At 40.0% G+C, this 18473-nt stretch overlaps 1 protein-coding gene and 1 non-coding gene across 2 annotated transcripts; one reads left to right on the top strand and one right to left on the bottom strand.

The window, feature by feature from the left end:
- Positions 1 to 6036: 6036 nt before the first annotated feature.
- On the bottom strand, positions 6037 to 6144 carry LOC124993883 (U6 spliceosomal RNA). Its single transcript, XR_007110397.1, has one exon. It is a non-coding gene; the product is annotated as a U6 spliceosomal RNA (small nuclear RNA).
- A 6226-nt stretch (positions 6145 to 12370) lies between these two features.
- Positions 12371 to 16189, top strand: Dnajc28 (DnaJ heat shock protein family (Hsp40) member C28). Its single transcript, XM_047565259.1, has 2 exons — positions 12371 to 12670; positions 13741 to 16189. The coding sequence occupies exon 2, from the start codon at positions 13769 to 13771 to the stop codon at positions 14927 to 14929; it is 1161 nt and encodes a 386-aa protein (XP_047421215.1). The 5' UTR covers positions 12371 to 12670; positions 13741 to 13768; the 3' UTR covers positions 14930 to 16189.
- Positions 16190 to 18473: the final 2284 nt, after the last annotated feature.

Below are 18473 nucleotides of genomic sequence, written 5' to 3'. Positions count from 1 at the left end.
GTTATTTGGTAAAATCATATACTGTAATAATAGTAGAGGGCTGATATCAGGATGGTAAATTGGAAAAATTAATGTAAACTTAAAATCTCCATGTCAGTATGTCTGTCTGCCCTTTCCTTCCATTCTTCTTTGGTACTAGCGATTGAACCTGAGACATTCAACCACCAGGCCACATCCACAGCCTATTTTTTTTATTTTTTATTTTGAGACAGGGTCTTCCTAAGTTGCTGAGGCTGGCCTCAGCCTCTGGGGCCGCTATGATTTCAGCTGTCTTTCATACTGATCTCCACTAAAAGAAACTCGTGCTCCATGTAAGGTAACTGACCTTATATGGTAAGATAAGAATCTGGACTATCTGATTGCCAGAAACAAACAAACAAACAAAAAATTGAATATAATAAGAATGACACTGAAAAGAGTCAGTGTAAAGAGGCTCTTACTGTCCTGTTTGATAAATTGAATATTATTGGAACACACTTCTGAGCAGCCATTAGTTTATAATGAGAAAAAAAGTAGTTTAAATTATGAAAAAGCTGTTAATGTGACTAATATGTGTGTTTATCTTTTGTTATAGATGTCTCTTAGTTCTTTAGCCAGGAGTGAAATATAGCCCCTATCAGTTTTTTAACATGCAGATTTATTTTTTAAAATTTTTCATGGTGCTGGATGGAACTCAGAACCTCCCACATGGCTAGGCACTTAAGTGCTCAACCATTGAGCTACAGCCCCAGCCCCCAGATTAGCTCCTTGATCGCACACTGTTCAGGTGGAAGGATAAAGTGGAGTGCAGGGTGTCTGTTACTGCCCCACAAAGAGAAAAAAGATTCACATTCTAAAATGTTAAGCCAAATGCTCCAAAGAGAAATGGAATTTCTGAGAGATTTCATGATTTCTAAATGCTCCTTCTCATTTTTTTAAATTACTATTAATTTACCAAACTTTTTTAAATTACCCAAGTACAGTATACTATTTAATTATCATAAAATTTAATAATTGGTACAACTGTTCCCTTGTTATTACTTTTTACCAGTAATGAAAAGTAATGCTAAATTTTTTCTTTGCTGTTTCTTGCCCGTGTATTTATTTTTTTCTTTATAAACTTTTAGATCAGTTTAAATGAACTTTTGTTTTTCGTTTTGTTTCTGAGGTACTAGGGATTGAACCCAGGTGCACTTTACCATTGAGCTACATCCCAAACCATTTTTTACTTTTTTGAGACAAAGTCTCTAAATTGCTAAGGGTCTTGCCAAGTTGCTAGGACTGACCTTGAACTTGCAATTCTCCTGTCTCTGCCTCCCAGGTTGCTGGGATTACAGGCATGCAGCACCTCACCTAGATTAAATGTACACACATGCTTATTAGAGATTAGTAAAGAGATTAGTAAGTTTTATCAAAATATGTTGGCAGTGCAAATTGGTTTATACTTTCTTGAGCATAGTTTAGCAACATCTGTTTATTCACAAAACAGTGGCCACCTTTCCACAACTGTACCTAGAGAAATAAGTCTTCATAGACTGTAGAGCATGGGAAATTTCATAATTTATTTCTCTATTTCCTGTAATTTGATCTTTTTCTTTCTCCTTTTTTCTTATTAATGTTTTGTTATAAACAGTGGTTCAAATGAAAATCTTGGAAACACCACCCCGCACTCCAAAGATTTTCAGAGATGATCAAAATCCTTGTTCTTATAGAGAACCTGCCTTATTATTATTTATTTTTTAATTTTACTTATATATTTATTTATTTTGCTACTGGGGATTGAACCTCAGGGGCACTTTAACCACTGAACCACATCCCTAACCCCTGTTTTTTTTCATTTTGAGACAGGGTCTCACTAAATTGTCTAAGGCCTCACTAAATTGCTCTGGCTGGCATTGAACTTGCTATCCTTCTGCCTCAACCTCTGGAGTCACTGGGATTACAAGTGTGCATCGCTGCACCCAGCTTGACCATGACCTTTTAAATTATTGAGACTATTCTGCCATCACTATCTTTCTTTCTTTCTTTATTTATTTATTTATTTATTTATGTTTGGTGCTGTGATTGAATTCAGGGCCTCAAGCATGCTGAGCCCATGCCCCCACTTTCTAGATGCCAGTAATGATTCTTAACTATAACAAATGAAAAGTGTCTCCAGAGGTTGCCAAATATACCCTGGAGGATGCCCCCCACCCCTCCCACTACCAACCATAGTTGATAACCACTGGCATATAGTCTCTAAAGAATTCTAGGGTCTAATGAGTTTGCCTCAAATTGGGGTCCATTGTTCCTCTGCATTGGCATTATCTAGACGTGAGTGAAAAATTCCCAAGCCTTTCATGGTACCACAGAATGAGAATTATCTAGAGGTAGCATCTAGGATCTGAACTTTAATGAAGCTTCCTCTCTTTTATGTATACTAACTACAGGGTGAGAACCGTGCTCTAATCCCTAGGGGAGTTCAGTGGTAGGCACTGGGTTCCAGCCACAGCATTCATGAGTGCTCACACACATACACACACAATTCAAAGCAGAAAATGTATCAAATTATTCTGAATGAATTTGAGTTACAGCAGAAGAAATGAAGAGATTCCAAGTGTCTGATTCTCACTGGTGATTCAAACACTGGATTCAAAACAAGTACTGACACAGTGCTAACCACAAACTATAACACTAGCTCCTTAATTTTTTTTCCCCTGTGGTGCTGGGGATTAAACAGAGGACATGCTAGGCCTAGCACTCTACCACTGAACCACATCCCAGCCCACTGAATCTTTTTTTTTTTTTTTTTTTTTGGTACCAGGGATTGAATTCAGGGGTGCTTAACCACTGAGCCACGTCCCCAGCCCTTTTTAATATTTTATTTAGAGACAGGGTCTCACTGAGTTGCTGTAGCTGGTTTTGAACTCACAGTTCTCCTGCCTTAGCCTCCTAGGCTGCTGGGATTACAGGCATGCACCACCACACCCATTAATCTTCATAGCACTTTATGAGGCAGATACTACCATCATTCCATTTCTACAAATGGGAAACTAAGGCCCAGAGGAGTGAAGCCATTTGCCCAAGAACATCGATATTGTGTTGGACGTATATAGGATTTGAATTCAGGCAGTATGATCCAGAGAACATGTGCTTATCCACGAGCCCCTGCTTGCCTGAGCGTATTTGTCAGGACAGGATTACTGAACCGCAGGGCAAGGAGAGGAGGCAGAGACAACTAAGAAGGGGATCAAATCAACTCTGAAGAGTGACATCCATGTGCTGTGCATATACCATAGGCTACCCCCACTCAGGCACAATCAGAACAGGACATGGACAGATGTAAAAGCATCCCCCTAGCCAGACACAGACCCATCAACAAAAAGAAGATAACTTTCAGGCATGGGGCACTTAACCATAACCTTTGATTAAGCACTAGTTCAGTAATAAGCCACTCTGACCCAGGAGCAAGTCCTAGAACCTGGCCTAAAAACACCATACTCATCCTTGGCAGCCTGGAAGACTACTTGCCCAAGTCTGTTTCCTCTCAGGATCAGTCAGAGAAGGAACCTCCATGCTGGTTGAATATGGGGCAGACACCTAACCTCCCTGAACTGTAGTAGCCACACATACACCCAAGGGTGAAGGGTAAAACTCTTTAACTGGCTAAGACAGCTTATGCACATCCTTTGGCTAATAAGTGGCTCATCTCTCCCGAGCAGCAACCCCTCAACAGCCAGGTTAAAAGATTATAAAGGGAGCAACTCAGTGAGACCCTGTCTCTAAATAAAATACAAAATAGGGCTGGGGGTGTGGCTCAGTGGTCGAGTGCCCCTGAGTTCAATCCAAAAAAAAAGAAGATTAAAAAGGGTAAAATGAATAAAAAGTTGAATAAAAAGTTGAAGAAAAAAGATAATAAAAGGGAGTCTGAGAAGGGACCTTAGGCTACACATTGAGGTGAAATTGATCTTGCAGAATTAGTTCAGCCAAGTCACTAACTCAACAAAGCAGATGCCCACCACCACCTTCAGAAGAGGGATCAGTACCCACCATCACTAGAGAAATTACCTCAAATGTCCAGGTTTTTATTTTTAAAATTATGACATGCACATAAAGAAGAAATTTTCATTCATACACAGGAAAAAATGCAGGCACTACAGATGCCTTTGAAGGGGGCTGGACTGGACATTACAAGAACTTCAAAGCAGATATGATGTATATGTACAAAGAACTAAAGGCAGGTATGATAATGTTTTATCAAATCACAAATATTAATAAGAAGCTGACATTATTGTAAAGAACCAAGTAGAAATTCTAGTGTTGCAACTGGATATGGTGGTGCACACCCATGATCCCAGCTGCTCAGAAGGCTGAAGCAAGAGGACTGCAAGAGGCCTACCTGGGCAATTTAGTGAGATCCTGACTCAAAAAACTAAAAAGAGCTGGGGATATAGCTGGGTGGTAGAATGCTCGCTTAGCATGCGTGAGACCCTGTGTTCGATTCCCAGTACCCCTGCTCCAAAAAACCAAAAATGAATTCTAGTGTTGAAAAGGATAACTGAAATGAACACTTCATTAGAGGGGCTCAATAATTGATGCCAGCTGGCAGATCGAGGGAGCAGCAAACTTGAAGGAAGATCACATAAAGGCTACACAGCCTAAGAAACAAGAAAAAAAAAGTTTTAAAAAAATCAGCAGAAATGGGCATGGCGATGCATGCCTGTAATCCCAGCAGTGCCGGAGGATCATGAGTTCAAAGTCAACCTCAGGAACTTAGCAAGAGGCTCTATGTGACTCAGCAGGACCCTGTATCTAAATACAGTATTAAAAAGGGCTGGGGACATGACTTAGTGGTTAAACACCTCTAGGTTCAATTGCTGGTACAAAAAAAAAAAAAAATCATCAGAGCCTCATAGAAATGCAGGACACCATTTAAGTACACCAGTATATACATAATGGGACTGCCAGAAGGAAAGGGAGGACAGAAAAAACAGATGAAGAAAAATGGCTGAAAACTTCCCAAATTTTATGAAAAACATTCATCTATACCTCCAAAAAGCTCAAGAAACATCAAGTAGAATAAATGCATAGATTCACACCCAAACCACCATAGTCAAATGCTGAAAGCCAAAGGTAGAAATGTACGTGGTAGCAGATACCAGGGCTCAAGTGCACTGGGTACCATTAGGTATACCTGACACGGGGAAGGAAAAAACCGGATTTTAACTTTAAATTAAAAGGCATTGCTGGGCATGGTGGTGCAAGACTGTAATCCCAGTGCCTTGGGAGACTGCGGTAGGAGGATGGCAAGTTGAGGTCACCTCAGCGACTTGGTGAGACCCTGTCTAAAAATAAAAAATGAAAAAAGGGGGTGAGGGGTAGGGGGGTAGCTTAATGGGGGAAAAAAAAAAAAAGCTTTACCTCTAAATAAAGTCCAGGCTTCCTGAGGACCAGTTGATGCAGGCTCTCCACCCTGCCTTTGGGGATCCTATCTCTGTCAAACTCACTGGTACCGTTTTTTGTTAAACTCTATCCAAACGGAGTCAAACGGAGGGCCAAAGCACCTCGCCCTGGTGGCGTGGAATGAACTCCAGTTAGATCTGCGTCCCAGTGCCACACTGGTAATTGTTTAACAGCAGCTTCTCCTGGGCATGAAAGCTCTGATTGTAGCACCTGCCGTTGCTATGTTTGGATAGTGTCCTCCAAAGTCCAGGAATTACAGGCTTGGTCTCCAGGTGCTGGAGACCCTTAGGAGGTGGGTTCCTATAGGAGGTCCTTAGGTCACTGGGGGTGTGCCCTCAAAGGGGATTTGTAGGATCCCAGTTTCTCTCTAGCCCAAACGCAAATGGTTTGCTCTGCCACTGTCATGATGTGCCACTACTTCTAAAGGCCCAATCCTAGACTTGAACTTCCAGAACCATGAGCCAAAATAAATCTTTTCCTATTTCCTAAGTAACCTCAGAGGATGCAAGTTCACCAGAACAGCTAAAACTCCATGGCTTTACTCCTCTGAGCATCCCTAGTGCCTAGCTCGTGCCCGGTACTCAAAGGGTATTTTCTGTTTAAAATTATTTGTTTTTAATTTTTATTAATCTTTGACTTTTTGCGTGTCATCCTTGCGCAGGGGCCATGCTAATCTTCTCTGTATCGTTCCAATTTTAGTATATGTGCTGCCGAAGCGAGCACTAATCTTTGACTTTTTAGAGCAGTTTTAGGTCTACAGAAAAACTAAGCGGAAAGTATAGGAGTTCATATGTATTTGCCCTTCCCTTTTGCCCTCCCCCAGTCCTGTTTCCTCCATCCTTAGCGTCTTATGTTGGAGTGACTTTTGCTATAATTGATGAACAAATATTGATGTCATCATCAGCTAAGAGTTCATACTTTAGGGTACACTCTTTGTGTCACATAGTTCTATGTGCATTTTGCTAAATTCATAATGTATATTTGCCCCATAATTACAGCATACTTTTACTGCCCTAAAAATCTCATGTTCTACTTATTCATTCCTTTTCCCTTTTAACACTGAACCAGATTCTGGTAACCACCAAGTTTTTCACTTGTTTGTTTTTTTTAACATTTTTTAAAAAATTTTTTGTAGTTGTAGATGGACAGAATGTCTTTATTTTTATGTGGTGCTAAGGATTGAACCCAGTGCCTCACATGCTAGGCAAGTACTCTGCCACTGAACTACAGCCCCAGCCCTTTTTTAATATTTTGTAATAAAATACATATCAGATTTATTGTAAACATTATAAAGTTACAGATCTATTGTGTTTAGTATACACATTGTTGTGCAATCTCCAGAACATTTTCATCTTGCAAAACAAACTCTATAACCATTAAACAACTTCCCATTTCACCCTCTGGGGAGTTCCTAGCAACCACTGTTCTACTTTGTTTCTGAGTTTCAACATTCTTAATACTTCATATATGTGAAATCATGAAACACTTGTCTTCTGTGACCAGCTTATTTCACTAATGTAATGTCCTTAACGTTCATCCATGACAGCATTTGATTTCCTTCTGAAGAGGATTATTCTGTGGTGTGTCAAATTGTGTTTGTCTGTTCATCTAGCTGGTTCTACCTTTTGGCTACTGTGGATAATACTCTTATGAACATGGCTGCACAAACAACTCTTTGTGACCTTGCTTTCAATTATCTGGGATACGTATACCCAGAAGTGGTGCTGTTGGATCACATGGTAATTCTACGAGGTGGCAGCCCAGCCCCACTTTTCTGCAGCAGCTGCCCCACTTCATATTCCCACCAACAAAGATCCAATTTCTCCATATCCTCACCAGTGTTTGTAATTTTCTGGGATTTTTTTTAAAGCATCCATGTTAATGGGTGTAAGGTGTTGTCTCACTGTAATTTTAATTTGCACTGCCCTAATGATCAGTGAGCACTTGTATTATTTAATTGGAGAAATGTCTACTCAAGTCCACACATTTTTTGATCCACTGACCTTCTATCTCCATACTTTTTTTTCTTCTTTTCTAGAATGTCAAATACTTGGAATCAATACAGTATGCAACCTGTTCATACTGGTTTCTTTCACTTAGTTATAAGCATCTACGTTTCCTCAATGTCTTCATGGTTTGATAGCTATTTTTGTTTTTTGTTTTTTTATTTTTGTTTTTGGTTTTGGTTTTTTTGGTACCAGGAATTGAACCCAGTGGTACTCGACCACTGAGCCACACCCCCAGCCCTATTTTATATTTTGTTGAGAGACAGGGTCTCACTGAGTTGCTTAGGGCCTCGCTAAGTTGCTGAGGTTGGCTTTGAACTTGCAATCCTCCTGCCTCAGCCTCCCTAGCCACAGGGATTATAGGAGTGCATCACCGCGCCCAGTGCTCAATTCTCTTTATCACTAAATATATTCCATTGTATTGGCATCCTGTAGTTTATTCACTTTTTGAAGGAAATATAAATATTTATTATTATGGATTGAACCCAAGGTGCCTTACCACTAAGCTATATCCTCAGTCCTTTATATTTTTTATTTTGAGACAGGATCCTACTAAATTGCTCAGGGTCTTGCTCAATTACCCAGGTTAATTGCTGAGGCTGGCTTCGAACTTGTGCTCTTCCTGCCTTAACCTCCTGGGTCACTGGGATTACATGTGTGCAACACTATTCCTGGCTTTGAAGGGCATATTAGTTTCTTCCAATTTTTGGCAGTTAAAAGCAAATTCTTCTTCAAAAATTAAAAATCATTCATACAGAAAGCTGTCAGAATATTACAAAACCTCCCCAATACCTTTTTACCTTTTACCCAGATCTCCCCATTAGCTTTTCTTTTTTTTTTCTTTTTTTTTTTTTTTTTTTTTTTTTTGGTGATGATGCTGGGAATCAAACCCAAGGCCTAATAACACAAACTAGCAACCACTCTTAATACTTAGCTAAATCCCCAGACCCCCATTAGACTTTTACTCTATAACTTGAAAGCCTGCTTTCTGGGCTCTCTTCCCCCACGCAATTATTTCTAAACCACTGAATAGTAATTTGCATACATATCCCTTTATCCATAAATATTTCTGTGTATGTTTTCTAAGAACAAGGATAGAAGCAAATACCCACTGTGGCTATCCCCAAAGCAGATAATTAAACCTCAGCTGTCAAGGAAAAAACAGAAATTAGGTAATTCCTTAATTTCATTTAACGCAAGAGATTCCCTTTAGTCAGTCAAGAAGGGCTTATTCAAAAGGGAGGTGGAGTCACAAATTGGATTTATGTGATTTTCTATGCTGTTCAGTTGAAAATAGCATGGGATATATGATACAGTTTCACCATGAGTTTAAGGTCTTTCTGGACAAGTCCTAAAGTAAAAGGGTCTTTCAGGGACAGCTCTTGGGTGGAACCTTTTTGAAGGGGTCCACCACTGCATGTCATTACAAAGCTGTCCTTGGAGTTAGAAGCACCTTAAAACCAATTTTCTCTGCTAAAGCATCTTACATGGTTCTCTAACACTCAGTTATTGTAAGAATTTTTTTATTATTGTTGTTTGAGACAGGGTCTCACTATATTGCCCAGGATAGCCACAATCTCCTGAGCTCAAGTGATCCTACTGCCTCAGCCTCCCCAGAAGCTGGGACTATAGTCGTGTACTGCCACACCCAACTTGTTGGTGACAGTTTTAAGTATTTGGAGTTTTGTTGCCAAAATTTTTGACCATTAGGGATTATCAAGAAAAAAGAGGTAACCCTCCATGTCCTGGTCTTTTATCATATCATTTTCAAAGGTGAGAAAAGCAAAATTTAGCCGTGCTATAAAGCAATAATTTCAATAAACATACTGGGTGAATGTAATACAGTTGGAAACAATCCAAATCTTGATTCCTGGACAGCTGATGTGCATTTGCTTTCCCCACTAGTAGCCTACAATTAGACTGTGGCATATACATTATTCATAATTTTAAGAAACAAAGAGAAAATGCTGATAATTCAGGCTCAAGAGGTAAATCACTTCAAAATTAGAAACAAAATTTAAGAGTGCTTGGGTGGGAGAGGGCAACTTCCACTTAGCCAGTTTCCACAAATCCCACGTGGCCCTTCCTGAATCATTCAGTGACTGGTTGACCCAGATAGGAAGAGGGGAGAGCACAAAATTGTCCAAGTGAATGTGATTCTTCTCTTTTCCACAGTACTTTTCCCCACCCATGCTTTATCCCTGTACAATGGTCCCCATTTATCCAGTTTCACTTTCTGTGGGTCTAGTTATCCACCATCATCCATGGTCTGAAAACATTACATGGAAAATTCCAGAAAAAATTTATGAGTTTTAAATATTATGCCATCATGAATAGGGTGATGAAATCTCTCACCATCCTGCTCTGCCCCACCCCGGAAATGAATCATCCCCTTCATCCTGGTTATCCAATACCTACTTGTTAGTCACTTGATAGCCACTTGGTTATCAGATTGACTGCCATGGTTATCATGTTCAAGGAACGCTTATTTTACTTAGTAATGGCCCCGAAGCACCAGAGTAGTAATGCTGGAAATTTTATTGTATTGTTAAAATGGTTCTATTTTATTACTATATATTATCGTTAATCTCCCACTCTGCCTAATTTACAAATTTAACCTTATCAGAGGTATGCATGCAGAGGTACAGGAAAACATAATATATATATATATGATTCAGTACTATCCCTGATTTCAGGCATCCACATGGGATCTTGGAATTTATCCCCCAGGAATAAGAGGGGACACTGTCCTTCCTAAGTCAATCTACCACTTTCTTTTAAAGTTGACACTCTTTGTGAAACTCTTTGATCAAATAGAATAAAAAGGGAATTGAGATGACACCCAGACAGGAAAACATGTTCACAGTAGTTCTAGGAATTGTGACTCTGGATGACACCATCTGCCAATGTTGATGACCAGTGTGTGGTTTTAGGCTGTACACTGAACTTAAATCAATTTGCAGCGAGGTGTGGATTTTGTTACTATGGTACCACAAGTTAATGGAAACAAGTCAGCTTCTTTGCAGTCATCATTGAGCCAGCAATCAAAAGAAAAACTAAGTAAAACACAAACGGATTAATACAGAGCCCTTATTGCTTTAGTCAAAGTGTGAAATCACACCTGAAAAGTTAAAGGGAAAAGATGCCACTTTTGTAGTAGCTCAGTAAATATTCGATATAACCATAATGTAAAAAAAGTCTTTAGTTCCTTATAAAAAGATCATATTTTCTACCAATTCAGAGCACAACTGATTAGGTTTTCGTGTATAAAACTTGCATCAACTGACTATTCTCTGGTTCATGGGAAAATCTGTTTCAAAAGGCTCAACTATTTTGGGAGCACAGAAATATGAAAAGATGTCCTAGGAAATTTCACATATATCTAATCCAACATAAATCCTTTTGCATAAGGTTACTGATAAACTCAAGATAGTAATTACTGGCATTGGGGAAAATGATAGATTGAGGTTAAAGCATGTTGATTTTAATCATGACATAACCTTTTGATGGTTAGCAACATTTTATTGAAAACTGAGACTATAAGTTTAATCAAGTAAAGTAGTATAACATCAAAAATGACATTCTATTATTGGGGCTGGGGGTGTAGTTCAGTGGTAGACTTGCTTAGCATATATGAGGTCCTCAGTATGATCCTTGGTACCAAAAAAAAAAAAAAAATACTCTTGAGTTTTGGTTTTGACACTGATTTTTTGGCAACATTTTGACATAACCACTAGAAGTACTAACTGCACAGTATGTAGAAACCTTTTCAAAGGGAAAAGAACCAAGCCAGTGTGGTGGCACGCACCTGTAATCCCAGTGACACCAGAGGATGAGGCAGCAGGATTGCAAATTCTAGGCCATGGCGTCTGGGCAATTTAGTAAGACCCTTGGTAACTTAGTAAGACCCTGTCTCAAATTTTTTAAAAAAGCAATGGAGATTTACGTCAGGGGTAAAGCATCCCTGGGTTCAAAGTCCAGTACGAGGAAGAAAGAAAAAAAAGGAAAAGAACCATATTTTAAAATGGTGAACTTTCTGCCCATAATTGAACTTTACAAGAACACTTTGGTTTATCGCCTGTTTAACCTGCTGCTCTAGAAGTTCATGTGTTTTTCTTAAGGTTACCAGCAGGATAATTAGTGAAACAAATAGAATACTATAGATTAGGTAATACTCTGTTAAATTTGCTTACTTTGTTAATAGTATCATGATGACCACAATGGCTGTTTCATCGTATGTAAAATAGGGATAATAGTATTTCTCTCCTGTGATTGTTGCGCGTGGTACAGTGCCTGGTAAACATAAACGCTACTCAGTTACAAATAGCCATAGAGAGATACCTTGCCTAAAGCACAAGGAAAATGGAAGAAAGATGATTTTCAACCCAAGTCTGAATATTCTCAAGTCTTTCCTTTTCCTTGAAAAACAAGCAAAAATTTGCTACCTGTGCAGCGCGAGAGAATACACCTAATCCTGGCAGGGGTTGAAATGGAAGCTAGGAGACCCCTCTTTTGAGCTTATCTTCTAGCCTGTCCGCAGCCCCTACCAACGCCTGGCCATTCGAGCTAAGTACTCGAGCTAAGTACTTGTTAAGTTAAAGACGGACCAGCTTTCTAAGCCTGGGTCAGTTACTAAGTAGCTTAGCGACCTCGGGCAAGACAGGTGTCCCCGGAAGGGGCTGTACTGGTCCTGCAGAAGCAATCGGCCTAATCTTCCCGCGCCCCAAAAAGTAATCCAGCGCCATCGTCCTCCAAACTACAAAGACTTCGCTGCCAACCCGACACGCGGGATCCGGGACCCCGAGCACTTGGGACGCGCCGAAATCCCTCCCGCGAGGCTAGGCGCAGTGCGGAGCCCGGAGTCGCGAACCTCGGCGGAACTACACCTCCCACAACCCCAATCGGCCGAACCACCTCCGCTCGGGGAGGGCTGGAGGCGGAGCTGCCGGCCTGGGCGGGCCGGACCCCCAGGTGTCCTGCCTGCGTCCTCTGGGTCAGGTTCGTGGTGGGGGAGAGTTCCAGTTTCCCGGTAAGGCGGGTCGTCCGCCGCAGTCGGGCGGGATTCTAGGCACCGTACTCCGAGAGGCCCCCCCAGTCTGAGGCCGCAGATGGTCTAGTCCGGCCGAGAACCCGGCTGCGGGCCGCGGCGCCGGCGCCTGGGAGTGAGGGCGAGGCGCCCACGCATGCGCAGAGGCGGCGCATGGGGGCGGGCGGCGCGGGGCCCCTTCCCCACGTTGGCGAAGGTGAGTAGGGGCGAGGCGGGGCGGGTCCCGACTGAGCCTGCGCCGTAAAGGCGCCCGCAGCCACGACCACCTCCGTCCGAACTATCGTTCAAGCCCGTGGACCCCAATCGTTCATCAAACTGGGGTTCCCCGGAGCGCCGTTTTAGCGTTTACATATAAAATTCACACTTTCAAACGAGTCATTCTAGTGCTCGGTCGCCACTGTCTAAGTACAAGTCTTTCTCTTTTACCGGGCCGTGCATTTTTAAAATAGCCGCGAACATTTTGCTAGGGCCCCCTCCCCTGTCCTCCTTGCTTCCCCAGCACCCCGAGGTGGCTCCTTCCTAATGAGCCATGGAGCTTTAAGTCTTCTGGACACTTGACTGCTCAGTTAGTATCACAGTAGATACATACTCTAGTGTTCTGTTTCATGACTCCTTGAGACGATGAAGAGCATGACATATTAACTGGAAAACGGTTTGTTTGAAGTTTATAACCTTCTGAGGGTTTAATTAAACGTCCTTATTGTGCCCTCCCACCCCTTTTGCTTACATCTCATTATGTAACTTGGTTAAATTGCTTAACCTTTGGGCCTACATTTTCTCATAGGAGAAAATTGGATTAGGCGATCACTAAGAACTTTCCAGCTCTAAAATTCTGTGGTTAGTGAGGAGTAGAATCCAGATTATGTCACAATATGTTAATGCTTAAACATCATCGACTTCCATTCCTCTGCTAAATATGGCTAAAGAATTTTGTCAGCAACATTAGAAAGAACTCCCTTGCTGGTCGTCGTGGTGCACGCCTATAATCCCAGAGACTCAGGAGGCTGAGGCAGGAGATGGCAAATTGGAGGCCAGCCTCAGCAACTTAAACCCTGTCTCAAAATTAAAAATAAAAAGAACTGGTGGATGTAGCTCGGTGGTAAAGTGCCCCTTTGTTCAATCCCCAGTTCCAAAAACATAAAAAAAAAGAGTGAACTTTCCCTAACTAGGCTTATAACTTCACATCCTATTTTCTTTTGTTAATAAAAATAAGAAATCAACTGATAATACAACTTTGTTCAACCTGTATTTGTTGTCATTTTTTAGGTCATTGTGAAGAACAACTCTGGGTACAATGATGAACAGAATGCATGTGACGATGGCTCAGATTTTAAGATCTCACCTGATAAATGCTTCACAGATTCCTAATAGAGTGAAAATGCTTCCATATCTTGGTGTCATTAGAAATAGAATGATATCGACCCATAAATCCAGTAAGAAGATCAGAGAATATTATCGGCTGCTGAGTCTGGATGAAGGATGCTCTGCAGATGATGTTAGGGAATCTTTTCATAAGCTGGCCAAGAAATACCATCCAGATAGTGGCTCTAGTACTGCTGATTCTGCAACATTTATAAGAATCGAAGAAGCTTATAGGAAGGTACTTTCCCACGTGGTAGAACAATCACATGCCAGACAGAATAAAGGTGAAAATGTAGAAGAAGAAGAAGAAAAATTCAAATATAATACACCCCAACACAGGCATTATTTAAGTTTTGAAGGTATTGGTTTTGGGACTCCAAGTCAGCGAGAGAAGCAATATAGGCAATTTAGGGCAGATCGTGCAACTGAGCAAGTGATGGAATATCGAAAGCAGAAGCTACAAAGCCAGCATTTCACTAATAGTGTGACCGTCAAAGATGTGAGACAGAGCAAAGAACAAAAGATAACTCAGGCAATAGAGAGGTTAGTGGAGGACCTCATTCAGGAATCAATGGCAAAAGGAGACTTTGACAATCTCAGTGGGAAAGGAAAACCTCTAAAGAAGTTCTCTGGCTGTTCATATATTGATCCCATGACTCACAACCTGAACAGAATATTGATAGATAATGGATACCAACCAGAATGGATCCTAATGCAAAAGGAAATAAAAGATACTATTGAACAACTCAGAGAGGCAATTTTAGAGTCTAGGAAAAAACTTGGAAATCCTATGACACCAGCAGACCAGAAAGAATGGAACCAAGTTTGTGAGCAGTTTCAAGAAAACATTGGAAAACTAAACAAACGAATTAATGATTTTAATTTAATTGTTCCCATCCTGACCAGGCAAAAAGTCCATTTCGATGCACAGAAAGAAATTATCAAAACCCAGAAAATATATGAGACCCTTATAAAAACAAAAGAAAATGCAGATAAAAGCCCAAATAATATTCATCAGGTAGAAGAGAAAACACCTGGAGTCAAGACAAGTCTTTTAAACTGGATGAATCTGTGGAAATTTATTAAAATATGACCATTTTGATGCTCACTATCTCAGAACTGCTTCGGTTCATTTTCAGTTGCACTGATACCAAACATAGCTGCTGAGATGTATTGCTGTATTGTACACATTTGAGAATTGTGTGAATGCATGTGACAGTGGCTCAGATGACGATGGCCTTTGTACTTTTCACTAAACTAATCATGTCCTTAGTGATGTGTGAGAAAACTCCAAACTCAGAGAATTGTCAACCTGCCTTGCTCTGTGGATACAGCAAGAAAAGAAGAGAACTGACTTCTAAAGGAAACAATTGAAACCATTTCAGAGTTTAAATGCATCTCAGGTAAAATGAGTGAGAATTGAAAACTCAGACTTGAGAATCATTCAGGGTATTCTGAAAGTCTTAGTGCAGTTTGAAGATCTAATAACTTAAAAGCAGTTACTGATTGCCATTTTCAAACACAGGAACTTAACAACAAAACTTAAATATGCATTATCAAAACACAAAACTAAAGAAATATAATGAAATTTAACTAACCAAACCTCTGAATGATAAATGTTTTTTGCAAGTTTGCTGCATTTATACTTCTGAGCTTAGTAAAGCTCAAAACCATTCTAAAATTTTTGGAACATCCTCTTAAATGCTAAGGTCAGGAAGTTTGCTTAGTGTAGTTTTGTGCCGTTATTACAGAGACCTTCCTGTGAGTACTAAATGAAGAAAACACCAAACAGCTTGGTTGTACTTCTAACTTCATGATCCATTTTGGCTGCAGAACCCAATCATATAAGCTAGTTGACTTAGAAACTCTAGAAATAGACTCATGTCCACTTTTAAAGAGGTTTATTTATTTATGTATTTATTTAAATTTTCAGAGGTGGTAAAAATCCTAAGGCTCAATGCAAATGTAAGATTTCACTTCTAGCTTATCTCTGATCACAGGTTGAAACTTTAGGTTTCCATAAATTTACCTCAAGCCTCTGTGTCTGAAATCAGATTCTCCAGAGGCTTTTCAGTGATGTGAAGATCATAACTTATTGTCTGGGGCTGGGGAGATAGCTCAGTCGGTAGAGTGCTTACCTTGTAAGCACAAGGCTCTGGGTGATCCCCAGCACCAAAAAAAAAAAAAAAAAAAAAAAAAAAAAAAAAACCACTTATTGTCTTATAGACCCAATTTTCTGTCTTTCAGACCTTTTAATAAGCAAAGATAATTGCCCATTAAAAAATAATAAATAGTTATACGAGAAAAAAAAAAGATCTAAATTTCATGCATTTGCGTCTTTGGCAAATGACAAGAGATTGAAATTCTTGAGGTTGTGTCCTGTCCTCTGTCAGGAAATATGACTTTTTAAGGTTTGGTTAATTGCTTTTGCCACAGAATTGGGCACCTAGAAGGAAGTAGAGAATGGTGAAAAGGAGCTGGCCTGTCCCCAGAGTACCGAGGTATAGATGTGATTCACCTAGGATTCTGATTTTGGAAGAAAGAATTATTTTGTGAAGAGTATGATAGTTAAAACAACAAAGAAATGTACATCTTCAAAAGGAGATTTGGGACCTTTCTGCTTAGATCATGGGACATTAATTGGAATAACATGGGTTTTTTTTTTCATTGAATTATCTATCATTTAGCTTCCATAATGATAGTACTCTGTTACTATAAAATAAAAATCGGGAACACTGTAAAGTGTAGCTTTATAATAAGAGTTATAGTTCCAGAACATTTTAGAAACCTGTAATTCTGTGAATCTTGTTAAAAATGGGAGTTAGATGTGAGAGGGTTGATTGCATTGCAGCAAACATATATGAATGAAGCCATTTTCAATGTTGAACAATGTGAAGGTAAGATTTCCAGGAAATTTCAATCATTTATTTCAGCACAGTGCACTTTGTGTCTGTAAATGTTTATCTTAATAAAGTTACTTTAATGATTATTCAGTGGTCCATTATTGTATAATCAACTAGTAGTAGTAATAACCATATTTTTGACTGACTGCTTAAATAGATGGGCTTTTAAATCTTTTAAAATTTTTTGTGTTTGTTTGTTTGTTCAGTACTGGAGATTGAACCCAGGAATGTTTTGCCACTGAGCTACATCTCCAGCTTTTTTTTTTTTTTTTTTTTTTTTTTTTAATTTTGAGGAAGGGTCTCACGTCTCACTAAGTTGCTTAGAGCCCCAGTAAGTTGATTGAACTTGTGATCCTCCTGCCTCAGACCCCAAGTCACTGGTTTTATAGATGTGCATCACCACACCCTGACAAAATCTTTTTTATTAACAATACTAAGGCTGACTGGGACATAATTCTCCTTATTATGAGGAAAGGTATTGTTGTTTGATTTGGTGTTACTGGGGATTGAACCCAGAGGCACTCTACCACTGAGCTGCACCCCAGCCCTTTTAATTTTTTATTTTAAGACAGTATCTCACTAAGTTGCTGAGGCTGGTCTCAAACTTGCAGTCCTCCTGCCTCAGCGTCCAGAGTCCCTGGGATTATAGGTGTGCCTCACCATGCCCAGCTGAGGGAAAATTCTTCTACATAAAAACAGCCTCATTCACTGTTTTACCCAGCTATCCCACTCCTCGGCCTATACCCAAAGGACTTAAAATCAACATACTACAGAGATGCAGCCACATCAATGTTCATAGCTGCTCAATTCACAATAGCCAGATTGTGGAACCAATCTAGATGCCTTCAATTGATGGATGGATAAAGAAACTGTGGTATATATGTACAATGGAATATTACTCAGCCATAAAGAGTAATAAAATTATGGCATTTGCAGGCAAATGGATGAAATTGGAGAATATCCTGCTAAGTGAGATAAGCCAATCAAAAATCAAAGGACAAATGATCTCACTGATAAGTGGATGATGACACATAATGGGGGGGTGGAAGGGGGCAAGAATGGAGGAAGGAGGGACTGTATAGAGGGAAAAGAGGGGTGGGAGGAAGGGAAAAATAACAATGAATCAAACACCATTACCCTATGTAAATGTATCATTACACAAATGGTATGCCTCTACTTCATGTACAAACAGAAACAACATGTATCCCATTTGTTTACAATAAAAATAAATTTTTAAAAAATTGCCACTTTACCACTCAAAAAAAAAAATGCCTCATTTATTTAAGTAACCAAATTTCAGGCCCCCCAAAAAGATCTGAGCCAGTTTATCTGTCAAATTGGAATCGGACACTTACAGTACAGCCCTGATCTTTTCCTATTAGTTTTTTGCCTTTTCACTGTCAGCTTTTCTGTTTATTGGTCATTTGTTGAGCTTCCTGAACTTATTAATAGGCACATATCCAATTCTGTGGGGTTCTTAGCCTTTCCGTGGCTCGTGTCTCTGCAACTCATTCTTCACATGCTAAGACCAGGGCTCTGACCCAGGAAGCCAAGGCTAGAGTCTCAAATTACTGCAGCTTCTGTTTTCTGGGTGATTTCTGCTCCTGTTCTGTTCACGTGAATCTTGGCTTCAGAAGCTTTGCTGGTATGTCGGGAGTAAAGTGGAAATCCCTGGAGAGGACAGTTGTGTTCCTCTCTATTCCTCGTCATTTCCGCCACGACCTAGCTCTGTTC

This window comes from Sciurus carolinensis, chromosome 9 (genome assembly GCF_902686445.1).
Source record: "Sciurus carolinensis chromosome 9, mSciCar1.2, whole genome shotgun sequence".
Classification (NCBI taxonomy): Eukaryota; Metazoa; Chordata; class Mammalia; order Rodentia; family Sciuridae; genus Sciurus; species Sciurus carolinensis.
Note: the sequence above shows the minus strand (reverse complement) of the source record. Positions and strands in the feature narration are given on the sequence as shown.